General features: G+C 46.4%; 1 protein-coding gene across 4 annotated transcripts in view; it reads right to left on the bottom strand.

Moving 5' to 3' along the window:
• St8sia5 (ST8 alpha-N-acetyl-neuraminide alpha-2,8-sialyltransferase 5) overlaps positions 1 to 7,999 on the bottom strand; it is a 73,594-nt gene extending 65,595 nt beyond the window's left edge. For all 4 annotated transcript variants that reach the window (XR_011704811.1, XM_027935705.3, XM_027935706.2 and 1 more), the window contains exons 1-2: positions 7,928 to 7,999; positions 6,637 to 7,529 (exon numbers count right to left, since the gene is read on the bottom strand). Coding sequence is in view for 3 of the 4 variants with exons in the window: in XM_027935705.3 (XP_027791506.1) it covers positions 6,637 to 6,767 (131 nt within the window). In the remaining variant the exon portion in view is untranslated. The remainder of the gene's footprint in view (positions 1 to 6,636; positions 7,530 to 7,927) is intronic.
• Positions 8,000 to 15,246: the final 7,247 nt, after the last annotated feature.

Here is a 15,246-nt window from a genome sequence, read left to right as displayed (position 1 = left end):
AAGCAACCTGCCCTGTGCAGCAAGACTATGAAGTTCTTCTGCTGGCAGCACAGCTTACAGCCCAGGCTGTTGTCTGCTCCTTTCTCCTTCCTAGGGCGCCCTCCCCATTAGAGCCACACTCTGGATAATAGAGCCCCTAAGCCCCCTTCCCCATGGTCCCAATCTCCTGGGGCTCTGCCTATTTCTCAGGACAGCAGAACAGCAGGCTTTGTCCCCTGGGTGTGGGGAGATCTGGCTGTGAGATGAGAGCCTTCGAATATACACATGAAGGTGGCCCAAAGTCAGGCTGTCCTTTCCCTTGACCCAGTTTCAAATCCTCAAGTCTCAGGTCTGCACCAGCCACATGCAGACAGGCCAGGTCTGCACCCTCAGGGTGCAGGAGGAGGAGGGCTGGTGGGGCAGACAGAGCATAGGATTGTCCTCTGTCCTCAGAGTAGGAGAAAACAGGCCCAGCCCATCTGCTGTCCTCTGCGCCATCACATAGCAAAAGGACAGTACTAAGCAGAGCGTGCCAAGTGCAGCCAGTACGGGTGCTAGGAATTCAGAGGAGGGCAAGAACATTGTGGGCTGGGAATGGAAAGAGGCAGGATTTGGACTGAAAGGCAGCCAGGAAGGAACAGCAGGGACAGACACAGCACGGGTAAGAGCACAGAGTAAGGACAGACGTCGTGGGTGGAAAAGACCCTTGTGTGAGGAAATGCTCCACTTCAGGGTGGGCTTCAGACCCAGGCAGACCAAGAGGGTGAGATTTTTATTTGGGGTGGGGTGGGGAACACAGACATTCAAGGGTTTCCATTTCAGACAAAATGGCAAAATGAGGAGCCCTCTATAGCAGGTGCTGTGATGTGCCCCAACCCACTGCAGGGGTGAAGGACTTCTTCATTGCCTGCCAGGGATGCCATGAGCTGAGCCCCCTCTTGGAGCTGCCTCAGAAGAGAAGAACCCCCTTGCCCCTTACCCAGTGACTGGTCAACACAGAGGTATAAAGGTCTGATCCTTCGCCCCAACTCTGGGCATGCCTGAAGGACCATCCCATTTCCAGGGCTGCCTCTGGGGCTGGCTGAGGATTTCTCTGGGACTATATTACCATTCAAGCTCTCCCAATTGCAGTCTTTCCTATCCCTTTCTCAGGTATTGATCTCAAGAGCACTTCTTTTAATAAGCATTTTGCATTCTAAACTCTGGCTCAGATTCTGCTTTCTAGGGAACTAAATGTGCGACATCCTCCCACTACAAAACACTAAAACAACAATTAAAAACATCTTTAAAATGTCTTCTTAAATGGATGAATAATCTGGCAAGGAAAGAAGTAGTAGAGTGTTAAAGTCAGACGCTGCCCTAGTGACATCAGCCATTGCTAGAGATTTGTGCTTCCATTGCAAGGGCTACAGGGCCTACCCAAAGTGGAGGATTGCAATAGAAACTTCCTCCTAAAGTCAGGAAAATGCAAGCAATCCAAAGGCAAAAAGAGAGAAAAGGCAAGATATATAAAAAAACATAAAAATATGAGAAATAAATCCTTAGTTAACAATAATCATAAAAAAATCTAAATTTATAAATTTTGAGGTAAAAAAACAAAGACTGTCACACTCAATATAAAAATTGTAACTATGGCTGGGCACGGTGATGCATGCCTGTAATCCTAGTGGCTCAGGAGGGCGAGACAGGAGGATGGAAAGTTCAAAGCCATCCTCAGCAAAAGTGAGGCTCTAAGCAACTCAGCAACTCAATACAAAATAGGGTTGGGGATGAGGCTCAGTGGTTGAATGCCCCTGAGTTCAATCCCTAGTACCAGAAAAAGAAAAAAGAAAAACAATGTAACTATGTACTGGTAGCAAGAGACAAAATAAAAGACACACAAATGTTGAAAAAGGCAAATCAGCATCATTATCTTATTATAATAGCTTTGAGTTAATAAAATCACAAAATAAATAAAAAACACAAAGTACCTGGAAATTTTTGACCTATAAATGTTTCTAAATTTATAGGTAAAAAAATAAATCAAGACAGAAATTGAAAAATACTTGGAATTAAAGATAATGAAAATACCTCTGGTCATAACTATGTAACCTTAAACAAATTACTTAACCTTCCTGTGCCTTAGTTTTCCCATCTACAAAATGAGCATGGTACTAGAATCTATTCCATGTTGTTAAAGGAATTCAGTGAATTACATTAATAATAAACGTTGTTGAGAATATGGGGGGAAAGGCACACTCATACATTGCTGGTGAGACTGCAAATTGGTGCAACCACCAAGGGTGGTATGGAGATACCATCCTTCTGCTTTCCATCTCTATGAATCTGACAATTCTAGCTACTTCACATAAGTGAAATGGCACCATGTTTATCCCTTTGTGCCTGATTTATTTCACTAAGCACAATTCCTCGAGGTTCATCCATCTTGTAACCTGTGTCCAAATTTCCTTTTTTTTAAGGACTGAATAATATTCCATTGCACTTTTTAAATAAAGTAGAAGTTTTTTAATGAAGTAGAATAAAAAATAATAGAGCATATTTCTTGTAAATAAGGCCAAGTATTTCCTACTACTATGCATCACAATCATGAAAGTTCATGATTTTGATGGTTGGCAACTCCACAGTTTACATTGCTAGCTGGGTCTTCCCTATCTGCAGCTCCAGTGTTTGAGCAGATTCAGACCCAGACTTGCAATTCTCTTTCCTCCAGATGTGCCTCTTTTCCCACAGTCCTACTGGTCCTTCATAACCTGGCCCTGCCTGCCCTACCTGCCCCACCAACACAGCCCTAACTTTATAATGCAGAACACTCAGGTTTTCCTTGTTCTCTTCAATTCCTGCTTAAACTGTATTCGTCCACTTCCTCCCATCTCCACCTAAGCCTGTGGACCATTTCTCTTTAAGACCTCCTTCAAAGGCTTCTGTGAACCATGAAGCACACTGATTTACTTCGGCTCCCTCCTCCTCCTCTGGTTCACCCCACCCCCCAAACCAGGGACCAAGGACAGTGTCTGTCTCAGTGCCCACTGTATCCTAAGCACCTGGGCTGGTGCTCAGCATAAAGTAAGCCTTCATTAAGTTATTTCTTCAATTAAGCAAGGACAAGGAAGCCAAGAGCATCAAGGGCAAACTTCACGGCTTTGTTCCATGCCTTTTCCTCCAAGATACCATCCACAACCCCCTTCTTTCTCCCACTTTCAGACCAAGATGGATTCCCCAGGTCATGACTGCTCACAGTGAGTCTCTCTGAAGCCCAGAAGAGGCCAAAGGTCCAAGGAAATAAATGCACATTGACTTACATCCCCCACTTCCTTCTGCAGCAATCTGTCCCTAAATCACCCGACCGACTCTGCCATCTCTGTGCCCCTGAGGTCTTTGTGAGGTGGTATGACACCAGTTCAGTGGAGAAGTGAAGAATGCCAGCCTTCAGGAAACCCCATATGCTAACGTGGACTCAATCCTTGTACCAAATTGACTTCTTTCTTGACATGGTGTTTTAATAATACTTTCCAGCCTCTTTCCCTCTCTACCCCTTCCTGTAAAAAGCCCAGATAAGCTTCCATCTTTGTGGCTTTTATTATGACACCACCTTGTTCAAGGACCATACATGGCTCCCTATGGCCCAATGAACCAAGTCAAGTTCTCCTTCTTGGTCTTCAAAGCACTTCACTAAAGCCACTGACCACTGGTACAGCTGCTTGCTTCTTCCCTGTACACCACTGGATCCATCTCTTCAATATGTCTCTTCTGTCCACACGTGCACACACACACTCCTCGCCCATCCCAATCATTTATCCATCATCCATATTTATTGAGGGCTTACTTGCTACACACACGTGTGGAGCTCAAAGCTGGGAAGAAGACACTGAATCCCCACCTTATGGAGCTTCCGGTGGAAAGCAAGGTTTCTCAACCTCAGCACTACTGACATTTGAATCTGGATAATTCTTTGTTTGGGGGCCAGACCATGAATTGGAGGATGTTTGTAGTGCCTCTGGCTTCTTCCCACAGGATGCCAGTAGCACTCTCCTCTTTCACATGTGACAATCTAAAAAAAAAAAAAAAAAAAAAAAAAAATGCCTCTGCCTATTAAGAATTGCCCTCAATCTAGAATCCCTGGTATGGAGCAGGAGAAGCTTGCTACAGGTCTCCCTGGGAACCTGCTAAAGAGGCATTCACAAGATCATACCCCAGGTTATCTGCTCCAGAAACCCAGGAATTTGCATCTCTATGGCCCTCCAGGTGGTCTCAGTGCTGGCCTCTGCTTGGGGAATACTGATGGGATGTTTCCAACAGGAGTCACACTCATGTTCACATAAGCCAGCTCATTACAATGATGGTGCACACAGAAAACAAGATAGGTAAGCAAGTGCTATGGATGCAACTCATGTGGCAGCCACAGTCTAGCTTGTGGTCCTGGCAGGTCACTGACAGACTAACCAGGGATAGAGCAAGTAGAGAGGTGCAGGTAGGGTCAGGTGTGGGAGAGATGAGGGGATATACCACACCTGCATCTCTGCACCTCTATTCCTGCTCTCTTTAGTTCTAGATATGCTTGTCCCCCCCACCCCTCCTTATCTAATCCTTCCTTCAAGACCCACTCAAGTTGTGCCTCCTCCAGGCAGTCTTTCAAGTATTCCAGTCCACTAGGCTCTCTCTTCTCATTTACTTCCTATCTCATTTGTGCTACTATGTTTCCCCAAATAGACTTCAAAGCCCCTGAGCACCAGCACAGCATCATCTATCTCCTTCTCTACTGTCCCCAGGACTCCCTTCCAGGATCAGAGCACATAGACATTGTGCTTGCTTGGCTGGATTAAACTGAGTCTCAGGAGTGAGCCTGCAAGGTGGCATCGTGCAATGTAGGGGGTCAGGGTCTCTGAGGAAGAGCAGATGGGAAGCAACTGGAGTACCTTCTGGGCTCTGGGCAGCCGGCCCATCCACCCAAGATCAGGCAGGGCCTGCCATAGCAAGCAGGTAATTCAGTTGGCATTTGCCCTGGCACTGATACTTGGCCCTATTGACCAGGCAGAAGGAATCCAGCCCCAGCAATTCCACTGAGGTACCAGTAGGGGGCAGGAACCCAGAGCTGCCCTACTGAAAAGAAAGTACCAAGACAGCAGCAGGCAAAGGGCCTGCCGGGTCCCAGGCAGCTGATTCAGGGACCCAGCTGTTGGCGCATGGTGTCATCTCAGGGTAAAACAGGAACCAAAATAGGAGGCAGGTCCTGTGAGATCCAACAAGCCAGGAAACTCTGAAAATGTTCTTTAAAGCCATGGGGGCCACAGAGAAGAGCACATGAGTTGCTGCCCCCCAAGGAAGAAGCCTCTCTGGGATGGTAGCAGTGACTAGCTGGAAACAAAGGTTTGGGAGGAGTCACCACAGACTCCTCAGTTCTAGGAGTAGTTACAAAGAGGGGAAATAGCCTGACTGCCTAGTTTTCCCACTGGGAGTGAGACCACCAGCAGCAACCTTAGCCCTCCCATCCTCATGCTCAGCCACAATTGGGAGCACAAATGACTATTGTAGGCCCCAAAGTGGTGGAAAGAAAAAACAAAACCATTCCATTATTTGGAAGTTTCAAGAAGATGGGATGCTTATAAGCCAGAGAGACATTTTGTTTCCTATCCGTTTGGGGGTAGAGTGGAGAGAGCAGAGAGACACAGGAGACAGAGGAGGATGAACCATTAGCAGAAAGGGGAAGGGGCTTCCCACCACCAGAGGCTCTGGTATAGGAGCATTCTAGGACAACCCTCCCCCCAACCTCCCCCAGCCCCCAGCCAGGCAGAGAACCACAGCAGCGTTTCCTCTAAGTCAATGGAGCCACAGAGGGAGGCAGCTGGCATTTTGGTGTTATCTTTCCCACAAGGAATGGGGCTGTCCCCACACAGAATGGGGTGTTTCTGAGCAACACCTCCTACCGCCCTTTCTCTTTGTGGAGTTAAACGCAAGGATGCGGGTAGGATGGGGAAAGTCCATCTTTTCCGACCTTTGGCCCTAAGGATGGGAGAGAATTCTCTCCTTCAGAAGGGATCAGGCTGGGAGTTTCACAGAACCAATGGCTATGGAATTGTAAGAATTCACTACCCCTGTGCATTGCCACAGTCCATTAACACTGCTACCTAGTTCGATGCTCCTGGGGGAGAAAATATGCTTTTTATGCCTCAGCGGCCCGTACAAAAAATTCAGAACTCACCAGGTTGAAAAAAAAAAAAATTCTACCTGACTTTAAGCCCTTTCCCTTCGGGCTCCAATCAAATGGCCACGGAACTGTGGGTTTGGGGAACCCCCGGATCTGATCCCCGCCGCAGCTTCGGGCATTCTAAAGGATTTATTGCCAGTTTAGCTGCTTAGAATTCCAAACTGCACCCCATTTCTTAACAGCGGAATAAAGTTGTAGCCCCCCCCGCTCCCCCTAAACACACACACACACACACACACACACACACACACACACAACCAGCGCTGAGCAGGCGCTCTTCTGGCCGCTGAGATGCGCTTCGCAGCGCCATGACCCAAGCCTAAATCAACGGTGCCTGGGACTAGGTGCAGATCCCAGGGTCACTCGCCCCGGGGATGCTGAGACCACAGCATCAGCCATCTGGGGGCTCGCCCGTGAGCCTCGTGCATCCCACCCCGTGTCTCGGACTTTCTTACCTCTTGATGTAGTTCCTGCCATACAGGATCTGCTGCAGCAAGGTCACCAAGGCGAAGGCGCAGATGAAGATGAAGAGCAAAGTTCGGTTTCCCAACAAATCCCGGTTGGCGGAGGGGTCTGCGTAGCGCATCCTGGTCGCGGGGCGCCGCGGGCGCGGGGTGCGGGGAGGCCCGGCAATCACGCTCTGGGTTCTGAGACCCCGGCGGCGCGCGGCCGAACCGGCGTCTCACAGCGTGGTCCGGCGGGCGGAGGACTTCGCAGGGCAAAGTTTCCGGCTGGAGCAGCCCGAGCAGGGGGCATCTGAATGTCTCCGGCGCCGCAGCGGCAACAGGACAGGGCCGCCCGCGAGAAGCTCGGCCGCAGCCCCAGGCCTTCCCTCCGCTGTCTTTTACCTCCGGGAGTGGGTGCCCGGCAGCTGCTGATTTCCCCCACGGAGGGGCGAAGGCAGGTGCCCCAAGCCGGGGGCGGCCCCTCCCGCTGAGGTGATGGCCAATGGGGATCCGGCTGGGCACAGTCCGCCCGTGCGCTCCAGCGCGCGGTTTACCGCCCCCTCCGGCTGGGCTCAGATCGCGGTCGCCCAGAGCTTGGGGCTCAACTAGGATGGCCACGTCTGATCCCTCGGCCCTAAGCGAGGAAGCGCAAAGGTTGGCCTTCAGTTCTGGGGATGGGAATGGAAAATAAAACACTCCTGGAGTCAGACTAATGACAGGCGGGCCGTGAAGAGGGGGAGGGGATGGAGCGGAAAACGCCGAGTTGGAATCGTAGAATTAAAAAGAGGGCAGAATGGGGAAGCCGAGGCTGCGGAGCTGGGCTTGCTGGAGAGGATCATTTGCATGCGGCGCGCAGGGCACTGAGTCACCGCCGTGAACGCGTCCTCGCACGCTCCTGGAGACTGCTCGGGAGAAAGCGGAGCAAGGTCAGCCGGGCAGCCCTTCAAGGACGGCGCGCGCGACTCCTGCATGCTAATGGCCTGTGGGGCTGCCCGCCCGCGCCCCCGGCGTCCGACAGGGCAGAAATTCAGGGGCAGCCCGCTTCTGCTGCAGGCCTCTTCCTCCTCCCCAACTTCAGTTCCTAGGGTTCGTCAAAGACCCTGTTGTCACCAAGACACTGTCTTATCCTTAACCACGGGTAAACCTAAGGTCAGGCGACCGGACGCCTTCGGAGGCCACGGTCCCCAAAAGCTTTGTAAGCAACTATGTCCGGAAGCACGGAATGCTTCAAAGTATAAGCAGGGGGGAAAATAATCACAGAAATAAAATGTGAACTTCCTACCTCTGCAGAAATCCTTACCTCGAAAAGTGTATCCCCAGCCATGCTTCTGACCCAGCACGCCAGGCGACCGCGCTGCTATCTGAACACCGCAGTCCCTGGTCACGTGCCGGCCGCGTTCACCACCAATCCCAGTCAGGATGATTCTAGGGAGCCCCTTTGGTGGACCCACAGACACCGGGAGATTCTGGAGTCAGGCCGGGAATTCTACTTGGAACTTGAATAAAACCCAAATCTCAGAGAGAAAAAGAACTTTGGTGGGAAGTACTCAGACTCCCACACCCCTGGTCGTGACATTTAGTAGTTTTCTTTTTGAGCTGGAAAGACCCAGGAATACACGGTAAATCCTCATGAACTCTTATAGGGTTCCACCAGTAATTTGGAATTTGTGTAAATTTACAAGGTGGAAGTGGACCCTGTGCTGTCTAGGAAGAGTTCAGGTATTTATCCAGGAGGTCACAGGTAGGCTTTTTAGGCAATTAAAAGAACAACCCAGACATATGGAGGGCCCATCATTAGAGTAATTCCTGCCTCTTCTCACATATATTAATGAATTTTCATCTCCCAACCTCTGGCTAACTCATTTTACAGCTGAATGGACCAAAGCACTAGCTGACCAAAGCAACTTACCTTGGGAGAAGTCCCTGGGCTCTCAGATGGTACCTTTTCTCCCACACATGCAGGCGGGGACATACTTAATTATGGGAGTATCTGTTCAGTTGTCCCTGATCCCAACACAACCTTAATTGTCCATTCTTGTTTTCTTCAATTTTTTGAACCCTGTCACTGGACCACACACATGTCACCTGCACACAGAATCCAAGTTGGCAGAGTACTAATTTTCACCTGGTTGGTGCTCAGGTGTAGAGTTAGTAAAGTTCTGTCTTACTTATTCAGGACAATTTTTGAAACCTCATTTCTTTTCTGGTCCTGCGTATCCTCCACTGCCATCAGGTACCCATTCTGAGACTTGTCTTTGGATGCATGCTTCTTTAGAAAAACAAATCTGTTTAAAAATAATAAATGCAAATTATCCTCAGAATGTTTAAGTTGCAGTATAATACATTTACCAAAAAAAAAAAGTACATGTAAACCTAGGTGACCAGCACACAGATCAAGAAACAAAAGCATTGTCAGCCCTCAGTAGACCAGAGAATTATGAAAAAGTCAAAGAAATAACAAGAGAGAGATGAGAGCCCTGCTCTGTTCTTTGGATGGCTATTTGAGTTCCTCAGAAAGTTTACTAATTTTGATCTAGCTCTGTGGAAGGACAAATTTTGCTGGAGTCTTATTTTATTAGCCATTCAGCCTCAGATATCTGCAGAAAGCTCTAAAATCAAATGGGTCCTCGAATGTTCTCTAATCATCTTGATTCATAGAAGAGACTATGAAGATCCAGAGAGAATGGCAACAGGGTAGAGAACAAGTTTAATTAATTGTTGTTGCTACAGGTAACACCCTGGTACCTCAGGATCACCAGAGAGGCAGATATAATCCAAAAGGGGAAAACTGTCTCAGTTGCAGAGAATACGGGGAATGGAGAAAGGACTGCCCAAGCAGAGGCCACTTTTCCTGAGCTTTGTCCCCTATGCAAAGGGAGAAACCACTGGAGGAGAGAATGGCCCTACCTCCAAAAGGAGGCTGGGACATCTGGTTCCCATGATGACTGCTTTCAAGGATGGGACTTGCCCGAGGTCTCACATAGCCCCCATTAACAAATTAGAGATCCCTTGTGAAGATCCTAAGGTGACTTTTTTTTTTTTAAGAGAGAGAGAATTTTTTAATATTTATTTTTTAGTTTTCGGCGGACACAACATCTTTGTATGTGGTGCTGAGGATCAAACCCGGGCCGCATGCATGCCAAGCGAGCGCGCTACCACTTGAGCCACATCCCCAGCCCCCTAAGGTGACTTTTTGTGGGGGAGGTGTACCAGGGATTCAACTCAGTGGCACTTGACCACTGAGCCACATCCCCAGCCCTATTTTGTATTTTTTATTTAGAGACCGGGTTTCACTGAGTTGCTTTAGCACCTAGCTTTTGCTGAGGCTGACTTTGAACTCAAGATCCTCCTGCTTCCACCTCCAGAGCCACTGGGACACCCCGCACCTGGCTCAGGTGACTCTTGATATGGCAGATAAAAATATCAATTTCTGATTGGATACAGTTTCATTTTCTGCCTTCCTCAAGCCTTCCAAACCCCTTTCTTATCAAACCTGTGTTGTAAATGGTGTTGATGGCACCCCTAAAGTCAAAAGGTTTATAGGACCTTTGACTTGCAGATTTGGAGAACTAATTATCACTCAAACCTTCTTGTTCCTTCCAGAATGCCTCTCTGGATGCAACCCTTCATTTAACAACAGGACATTCACCCATCTTCCTGGAACCATTGACAACAGGACATCAAGTGAGAGGCTCAGAGGATGCTTGAGGATGTTTTAACTCAAATAGATTCTTAGGTTTGCGACACCAAGATATCAGGAAGGACAAAATGCCTAGCCAGTCTTTATTTTCCTAAAAACAAATAAACAAACAAAAAAAACCCCAAATATTCTCCCCACCAAATGATAGTATCCTATCAATCCTGCAGACCCCCAAGGGCTTTAAACCCCCATCTCTAACAGTCTGCATTCACCAATGATCATTAAAGGCCTAAATTGCCTTCCTGAAAATATCATCCTATCTCTGTTAAGCAAAGGAACCCTTCACTATCTCCTGAAGATGAGACGCTAATCTTGAACACAGACATCTGTGCTTACCTAGTGGCATGTTCTTCATAACACAAATACAGAGCTATCTAGGGTCACATGAATTTTGCACTGCACAGATTGCAAGAGATGACCAGAACATGGGACATGAGATAAATTGTCACTCCAGCAGATAAGATGCAAATTTTCACTAGTGACCCCTGAGGCACCAACTCCTCTACATTACACAGGTCAGGAGAAAGAGAGTTAATTCAAGGTCTAATTATAGCTAGGGTAATAACCTTAATTGGATAACTTATTGGATGGGTAGAAGGAATAATTTGCAATGCAGTGACCACTCAAAACATTTCCGCAACCACAGGGGACATTGCTATAGAAACTTGACAAGAGTTTAAATGACTAGCTAAAATATTTAGGCTTACTAGCCCAATTGGTGATTGAAAATAGGCTGGTTCTAGGTGATTTATTGGCTTGGGAAGGTGGAGTTTGTACTCTGGCAAACACCTACTGATGATTTTATGTCACTGTGTGTGGAAAAATAAATACTAGTGCTGATCAAGTTTTGCAAAAAGCTATTGGCTTTAAAGCTGTTCACCCAGATAACACTAGGGATGTATGGGAAACTTTAAGCTTACCTGCCTAAACTCACTTGTCTGTTACCACTGTTTGGATCTTTGGTTGCTATAACTCTACTCCTATTGCTTGATCCTTGCCTTCTTAATCTCCTGGTAAAATTTATATCTTCCAGATTGCAACAATTCCATGTTAAAATGATGGCAATGTTAAAGAATTCCAATCTGTCCTAACAATGGAGAGTGATCTCTTTGTGTCACCATTAGATCAGGCAGGCAGAGACTTTATTTATTTATTTATTTTAAAGAGAGAGAGAGAATTTTATTTATTTTTTAGTTTTTCGGCGGACACAACATCTTTTTTTGTATGTGGTGCTGAGGATCGAACCTGGGCGGCACACATGCCAGGCGAGCGCGCTACCACTTGAGCCACATCCCCAGCCCCAGGCAGAGACTTTAGATCCCAGAATAGCTAGGGACAATGCCCCATTCTAGCTTGAATCCACTATGGAAGATGGGTCATTCCCCTTCTGGAACCCCTTAAGAACAAGGATCTAAGTCTCTGGGAGTGGGGAAGAGGTTTAAGAATACAGAGAGAACACTAGGTCTCAAAAGAGAAATGCCCATCATATCTTGGAATGAAGAACAAACAACTCATGAGCAATGTCCCCACCCCTGTCATTGCCTGCAGCTTGCCAATTGGCTGATGAAAAAGCAACAAAACTGCAAGATGATCACAAGGCACCTAGAGGAATCACTCCCTTAGGGCATATTCACATTAAACTTTGGTAACCAAGAAATGACAAGTATCCTCATTGGCTACTTTCAATTCTCCTGCCTCAGCTTACAGAGTCTCTAGGATTGCAGGCATGGACCAAGGTGCAAGGTCATATTACTTATTCTTTTGTGTATGACTTCTTTGGCTCATTGTTCATTATGTGTGGTTGGAAAACTTCTAAGATGACCCCCATCTTCTCACTCCCTCTTATATATACATCTTCACCCAGTCATTCAATTGAATGTCAATCTAGGTCCTGCTGTGCAGGGAGTTTGCAGATGTAATTTGGCCTAAATCTGTTGGCATTCAGATTAGGAGATAGTCCTCAAGGACTGGATCACATGAACCCTTGATAGGAACTAGGCTCCTATGGATGGAAGAGAAGTGAAGCATGAGAGGGATTGACAGAGGGAGTAGGGAGTCCACAAGTCTTGATTTTGAAGATGGAGGAGTTTGCTTGGCAAAGGATACAGATGGCCTTGTGGAGCTTTGATTGGCTCCTGATTGACAGCCAGCAAGGAAATGGAGGATCCCAGTCCTACCAACAACCTGAATTCTACCAGCAGTTCTACCAACAACCTGAATGAGCTCTGAGCTCATTCCTCCTGAGCTCCAGCCTCCCATTACTTGATTCAAGCCTTTGAGACTCCTCATCATAGACCCTAGCTGCACTGCACCCAGATTGGAGAACCCCACACCTGGGACCTCAGAAACATGTGCTATTCAGGACCCTAAATTCATGATCATTGTTTCACAGCAATAGAAAACCAGTATCTTAGCCAGGCACGGTGGCGCACACCTGTAATCCCAACAGCTTGGGAGGCAGAGGCAGGAGCATCATGAGTTCCAAGCCAGCCTCGACACTGAGAGGCCCTAAAGCAACTTAGAGAGACCCTGTCTCAAAATTTAAAAAAAAGTACTGGGGATATGATTCAGTGGTTAAGTGTCCCTGGGTTCAATCCCAGTACCAAAATAAATAAATAAATAAATAGATAGATAACTAATACCTTGTATGAAGTGAGAATTTGCTTGATTGTATTGCTGTATAACATGCCCTGTAGCACAAACTACTTATCCTTCTACTGATGATGGATACCTGGATAGCTGCCACCAGGAACCTTCCAGTGCATGTCTATCTGCTGGGCATCTGTATCAGGAAGTGAAATTGATGGGTCAGAGAGCATACTTATTTTAAGCTTTACTGACTACTGCCTAATGGTTTTCCAAAGGACAATTTTATTTATTTATTTATTTATTTATTTATATTTGGTGCTGGGGACTGAGCTCAGGGCCACTCAGCCACTGAGCCACATACCCAGCCCTATTTTGTATTTTATTTAGAGACAAGGGTTGCTTAGTGCCTTGTTGTTGCTAAAGCTGGCTTTGAACTTGCAATCCTCCTGCCTCAGCCTCCCCAGCCACTGGGATTACAGGCATGCACCACTGCACCTGGCAAGAAATTATTTTTTAATACGTATTCTATTCAGATTTGCCATGGCCTAATAAGAAATTGGTCTCCATTCTGGGTGATGTCAACATTAACTAGCTAACTTAATAACAAAGAGCCCACTGCACCATAAGCCAAAATAGTTCAGGGACAGTTAACAGCTCCAAAGGTCCTTACTCTCCTCATTTGCTAGGTCACCTGAACAAATTAGCAGGGAATAAGACTGAGTTGGCATTAGGCCCTTTTGGAAAGCAGCCATGCCCAACACTATACCGCCAATGCTGTCCCCTTCAGCACATTTGGAACTTTGCAACAATATTCCAGAGAAGATGTGTTTCAATCACTGGATACTCTGGAAATGATCAGCAATGGTCCAGTGTGTCTTTGCTGATGCCGTTTTTCTATCTTAATGGAGTTTTAAGCCTGACTTCTTCATATCAAGGTAAAGAGGTATCTTTAACACCTGCACAAAATTGCAGGGATCTTTATAGTCTTGCAACATGGAAGTCTGAAGTTTCCACTTTTGCTATCAATCTGGAGTAGGTTCCACTTTAAGCCAAATTTATATCTGAGTGGAGAATCACAGCAAAAACTCAGAAGGCCTGCAAACAAAAGAGTAAATGCATGAATAACTGATGGTTATTCCAGATTCAGTGATCACCAGTTTTATATTGTAATTACCCAGAACAGGGACAGCAGCCTCATTGTTGAAATCACACACTCACGCGCAATTAAGCCAAGAACAAATGTCAACACTGGCACAATCTGCTAAATTGCTGATAACTTGGTGAGCATTGTCTCCAATATAAAATAGAAAGACTTAAAAAAAAAAAAAAAGAACTTAGAGGTCTCTTCGGGTTTAACAAAGCCGGTTTTTATTTTGTACTGCTCAACTGCCAGATTATGTAAGTAACATTCCAGGCACGTGTTCAAGGAGTTTGTGCTAAGTACACCCTCTTCTTGTGACTCTTTACATTTATGTTCAGAAGTCGAGCCTTCAAGAGGCTGGCTCCTGGCTTTGGGTCACTTGGTTGGTGGTGAGAATATCTTGCTGCCTGGTAAGCAGAGATGCTCTGGTAATAATCTCTTATCCAGAAAGCCAGGCTCTGCCATTGAATAGTTAACGCTAGACTTTACTGCATCAATCTTGTTTTTAAAAACTTATTATATAATAGAACGATAATTCAAATCCCTTGTTCGGTGCAAGTTGTGTTCTACATAACTTATAATAATTCATTTATAATCCTGAACTTTTTGGTCCTCACATTCCAAACCTGAGAAGTCCTAGCACCACTTCCAGTGATTCCTCTTCTGTGTTCGTTCCAGTTGATCCAGTTGGTTCCAAAGGGTAGAAATACTGTTGTCATTAATCTATAAGTCAATCAATGCATCAGAGTGTAAAAAGATTCTGTCAAGTGTATCATACTCCCACAGCCGGGCATGGCATCAGTGTTTGTAATACAGTCACTCAGACCACATATAGATGACAAGGTGGCCAAAATGGACCCTGACTGTCCCTTGCTAACCTTAAAGATTGGGTCCTGTGAGGATGTGGGGAAAAAGGCACACTCATACATTGCTAGTGGGACTGCAAATTGGTGCAGCCGATATGAAAAGCAGTATGGAGATCCTTGGAAATTTGGGAATGGAACCACCATTTGACCCAGCTATCCCACTCCTCGGTATCTACCCAAAGGACTTAAAAATAGCATACTGCAGGGACACAGCCCATCAATGTTTATAGCAGCACAATTCACAATAGCTAAACTGTGTAACCAACCTAGATGCCCTTCAGTAGATGAATGAATAAGAAAATGTGGTATATATACACAATGAA

This window comes from Marmota flaviventris, chromosome 16 (assembly GCF_047511675.1).
Source record: "Marmota flaviventris isolate mMarFla1 chromosome 16, mMarFla1.hap1, whole genome shotgun sequence".
NCBI classification, from domain to species: Eukaryota; Metazoa; Chordata; class Mammalia; order Rodentia; family Sciuridae; genus Marmota; species Marmota flaviventris.
This window is presented reverse-complemented; position numbering and strand designations above follow the sequence as displayed.